Raw genomic sequence first — 5,000 nt, forward strand, 5'->3', positions numbered from 1 at the left:
ATTTGAAAACTGGTGGGATTTGATGCTGAAAGTGGGGAAGGGGTGTGAGTCTGGTGCGGATGGTGTTGTTACAGAGAGGGTGTGGCTGGCTGTAGGTGAAGGAGACGAATCTGTGAGTGATGTCATAGTCATGGACAGGTTGGGGCTGATGGGGAAGAAGAAAGGCAACAAGTTTGACCAGAAGAAACCCAGATGGTAAAGGAGTTTGCAATGGCTGAGGAGATAGGAAGGGGACTGTGCTCGGGAGGAAAATGATGGATCGGTTGAATAGGAGGTATCAGGTTTCCAAGAAGGGGGCGGTTGTGATAACTTCATTGTCCTTCCAGTCTGGAAGCTTGAAAATTAAATGGTTTGTGGACAACTGTACGAAGTGTAGACACCTTTTTCAACAATAACCAAGGATTTGAGGGGCAAGGTGACCTCATGACCAACTTAAGCATAAAGGTTCATTGTGAAAAAATTGTGTTGCTGGATCGTCAGATGATGGGCGAGGTTGACTTGAACAGGTATAATTACTTGGGTGTATACTGTTCCATTTGTTTCCTCTGGCAGAAAGTGAGGTTTTATTAATTATTGAATAACTTAACGTTTCCCTCTTAATTTGAGGTTTTGAAATGGAAATTAACTCAATCCAATTTAATCAGTATGCTTAGCAGGTAGATTGCAGTGTGTAACAGACCAGTGTTTTGTTTTGTTTACAGAGAGCAAGAGACACAAGTAATCGATTACAAAACACAGCAATACAAATTGCTTCCGGGGCTTGCCACAGCTTATGCTTTCCGGTTTGCATTTCATCATATGAAGACTTTACATCAAGAAACACAAAAGAAAATTTCACTTGGAGACTTGTCTACACTAACAGAGGTACATCTCAAAACACAACTTTTATTTCTTTCAGTCATCAGAAGGATTTAAAATTTAGGTTGTACTTTTATAAGGGTCACCAGAAGAAAAATAAAAATGAGCTTGTAGCAACTCTATAATAGTTAGGCTTTTGATCCATACTAATTAGCCGAGGGCTATAGGCGGCTTGTAATTTCTATTACCTACCAATTAACCACGAACGAAGAACGTCTCATTTGATGGGCATTTGATGCATGTGTCCGATGTATTCACAACCCGCAGACGTACATGTAGGACACGTGGGATGCGTGTTTCGCGGTTTCGGTGGTAACTGCATGGTGGTCAGTTTTAAAAACGGAACACAATTTAATTTTTAACGAAAATTCCATTCAAAAGAGACTTTTAAAAATATGAATTAGGCATTATTTGTCTGATCAGTAGAAAAATATGACCTGCAAAAACCACTGATATCTCTGTCCCCCTTGATGGCCTATTTTTGTACTTTAGCTCATGACAGTTCTTTTCTCATTTGGATATTTTGATAGTTCATTCTTTGCCTTCTATATAGCGAGATCGTTGAAATGAGTGAGGTATATGAAAATTATAATTATTATTATTATTTTTAAATCTTCTAGCAGCAACAGTTAATTCAAATAACAGTACAAAAAATATCCGTTTTTGACATTTTCTCAGCGGCCTAACTATTTCCAAATATTTCTGCTCTCTCTTTGGGTGACTATGCTATAAAATCTTAATAACTTTCTCTCAATGTGGCGAACTTCAAATTGCTTCTGAATTTACAGAAATAAAACATCTTGCCCAAAATTTTCCGAAATTGGAAAATTACCACTTCTCCCCACTACGTGTATTTTGGTTACCGGTATATGTGGCAGTTCAGTGTGCAGTGAACAGGGGCCGGTTGCTGGAAGCTTGGTTATTGCTAACCGTTGGTCAAGAGGTATCAAAACACATAGGTTTCCATGATATTTAACACGGCGGGTCTAAAACACAGGTCACTCGTTGCAGGTCATTGTTTTACCTTTTTGAAAGTAACCCAAAACCCTCAATTTGGCTAACCCTAGGCCTAAACACCAACCTTAGGCCTAGGTTTAGCCAAATTGAGGGTTTTGGTTACTTTCCAAACGTAAAACAATGATCTGCAACGAGTGACCTGTGTTTTAGATCTGCCGCATTTAACGCTGGTTAGTGCTAACCATATAAGTACAAGCAACCCGGGCCAGACCAGTAGGAAGCTTATCCTTACGCATGAACATGATATATGGAGGAATTTCCTTGCCAGGGAATGAAAAAAAAAATCCTGATGAAGTGTGCGTTAGTCACACGAAACGCATTGGAGAATAAAGAGAATTACAGTGTATACAAAACTACTTGTTCGCAGAAGTACTACTCAGTGGCTCAACTTTAAAAAATTCCACCCATCACCAGCCACCCATGGAAAAGTACTGTCGCCCTGCAAATGGCAAGAGGCGCCAGTTTCTCATTCGATTTACAGGATCAGTAAATTGACTTGTAGGATCAGTGACAAATTGTTGCCAGCTTTATATGCATGTAACTTCTTTTCCAATTATTCCACAATCTCTTACCTGCAGCAATGCACACAGTGCATCTTTAATTTTTCTCATCTGGGTAAACTGATCATGAGGGAGAGAATTTGCAAAACTTTCTATCACACAGGAGGGAAGGTCAGGCTGAAATCTGTTTGCCTATTATCAGCCAGTAAGTTTAAAAGAAATAAAGTAGTGATTTATAACTGAGCTCAAACACTTGAATGTTGAGTGAAAAAAGAAAGCTTGCTAGTTGCTGTAAATTTTGTTTTAAAATTTATTGTGCATAATTATCTGACCAATGGCTGACAGATTTTGGCTCAATGATTACTTGTCATGTTGATTTTTTGCAGTTTCATGCAATTACATGTGGTCTAAAGGCATTCTGTACTGCAATGGCCTTGCGCCATACTGAAACCTGTCGCCTTGCTTGTGGGGGACATGGATATTTATTGTGCAGTGCTATTCCTGATTTGTACACATTAAGCAATGCAAGTTGCACTTATGAAGGCGACAACGATGTACTCTACCTTCAGGTTGCAAGGTAAGCAAATTCTGGCCTTGTGATGGGATGTATCAACATGTGACCCATTTCCAGATTTAGAGTCATCAGATCTCAAGGCTGCTGCCTAAGAAAATGTTAAAGGGCCCTCAGAGCTAAACGCTGAGAACTTAGGAGCCCAACATATGAAATGAAAGGTCTTGCTGTGAAAAATTAAGGCGCCCAGAGCTATTCTTTGGGAGCCCCAGGCTACCGGGCTCCTGTTAGGCAACAGCCTTGGATCTAGATACTCTGTACCCATGCTACCAACAACTCCACCAGCTAAGCATGACCAAGTCGAAAACAAGGGTACAGGAAAGAGCATTCTAAAGGGGTTACTGCACAGCCTAATATACAGGGTTGTGAGATGCTGTGGTAGACTGCTGTGTTGAAAGTAGAAGGCAAAAAATAAGGAACATTACAATGCAGTTAGATTTGTCGTGCCTGATTAGCATGACAACCACCAAGTGGCGAGTATCAAATGGATTTTTAGCTGGAGCTAACTATACTTAAGATGGTTCAGAGCAAAGCTTCCTCAGAGTTAATCGTTACTCATCATAGTTTTATGACAGGACCAACAGTATGTAGGACTAAGTAGACTTAAAAGACATTTTCAGCTGAGAACTAGTGCAGGGGGTCCAGTAAGGCCGGCACTGGGCAAACTGACCAGATGTGCACACTCTTTTTTTGCCTGAGCAAAACCTTAATGAAGCCCTTGCACTAGTGGTTTATATTCTACTGTATTGGGAATGTTTTCTCATGTCATTGAAGATACACAAATAGAATACTGTTTTTAACAGCCTGTACTATTTTTGGACTGTCAGGTTTCTCATGAAGGTTGCCTCCAAAGTGCGAAGGGGCGAGGCACTGTCACCATCACTTTCATTCTTCTCACGAACACCTCAGCAGTGTGTAGCAGTGAATGGCAATGAATTTCTTGATCCTCGGGTACAAGCAAAAATTTATGAGGATAGGACTTTGAGGTAAGAGAATAAAATCACAATTACATGTAAATAAATTTCTGCAATGGTTCATGTGTTTCTTTGCTATTTCTGTTCAAGCAAAGGCATAGCAAAATTAATTGTGTTTATTGGTGAATACAAAAGATTTGATTTTTTATTCCATAGTGAGGTGAAGACTGTGGGAGAAATGATGCAAAACAAAATAATTTCAGGAATGGATTTGTCTCTAGCTCAGAATGAACTTTCTGTGGACTTAGTTCATTGTGCAAAGGTAAGCAAATGAAGTGTAACAAATATTAATGTGCCAAATGTTCACTGCATTCTGTTGGGTTTCTCAGTAATTTTGTTGCTGTTTCTTGGATCTGTCATACCAATGGGTTGTTACGGTGTTGTTTAAAATTTGACTGTTAACTATGGTAATAATAATCCTCTATTGGAAGCTATGTGGAAAGTATAAATTGGCATGAAAAGACAACTGGTTCGAACGTACTCCAGAGAGGGTGACCAAGAATGAAGAGGTGAAATTGTTGTGGGACATGAACATTCAATGTGATCATGTCATCGAGACAAGGAGACCAGATCTTGTGCAATTTGAAAAAAAGACGAATACCCACAAAATATAGTTGATGTGGCTATTCGAGGAGATAGCGAAGTGCACAAACAGGAGCAAGCAAAAATTGAAAAGTACCATGATTTGAAAAGAGAATTTGCCAGGGATCCCAGAACTTTGTTATTGGTACCCTTGGCTCATTGCCAAAAAGATTAGAGAAATGAATCGAAGACACTGGCCCAGTATTCATACAAAAGACAACCTTGCTAGGAACAGCATGGATTTTGAGAGAAGTACTTGACACTTAAATGATGGAGAGGACTCCTATGGGACTAGGGCTGTCACCATTATGCTCAAAACTTTTACTATTGTGCTAATTCTTTATGCTCAAAAAGTCAGTCACTTTTATGCTCAAATTTTCTCTGTAAAATAAAATACAATCCCTTGCTAATTTTGTTATGCTTTGATGCTATGGATTGTTACAGAATATCGCCATCAGTGCCTAATCGCAAACATACTTCAATGAACAAAATAAATAG

General features: G+C 39.3%; 1 protein-coding gene and 1 pseudogene across 1 annotated transcript in view; one reads left to right on the plus strand and one right to left on the minus strand.

Annotated features, from left to right (window-relative positions):
• LOC138004183 (uncharacterized) overlaps positions 1–268 on the minus strand; it is a 1,043-nt pseudogene extending 775 nt beyond the window's left edge.
• Positions 1–5,000, plus strand: part of LOC138003264 (peroxisomal acyl-coenzyme A oxidase 1-like) — a 23,249-nt gene that overhangs the window by 14,339 nt on the left and 3,910 nt on the right. Inside the window, exons 9-12 of the mRNA XM_068849219.1 lie at positions 702–864; positions 2,762–2,952; positions 3,774–3,932; positions 4,077–4,182. Of these exons, the coding sequence (XP_068705320.1) occupies positions 702–864; positions 2,762–2,952; positions 3,774–3,932; positions 4,077–4,182 (619 nt within the window). The remainder of the gene's footprint in view (positions 1–701; positions 865–2,761; positions 2,953–3,773; positions 3,933–4,076; positions 4,183–5,000) is intronic.

Source organism: Montipora foliosa, chromosome 5 (assembly GCF_036669935.1).
Source record: "Montipora foliosa isolate CH-2021 chromosome 5, ASM3666993v2, whole genome shotgun sequence".
Lineage (NCBI taxonomy): Eukaryota > Metazoa > Cnidaria > Anthozoa > Scleractinia > Acroporidae > Montipora > Montipora foliosa.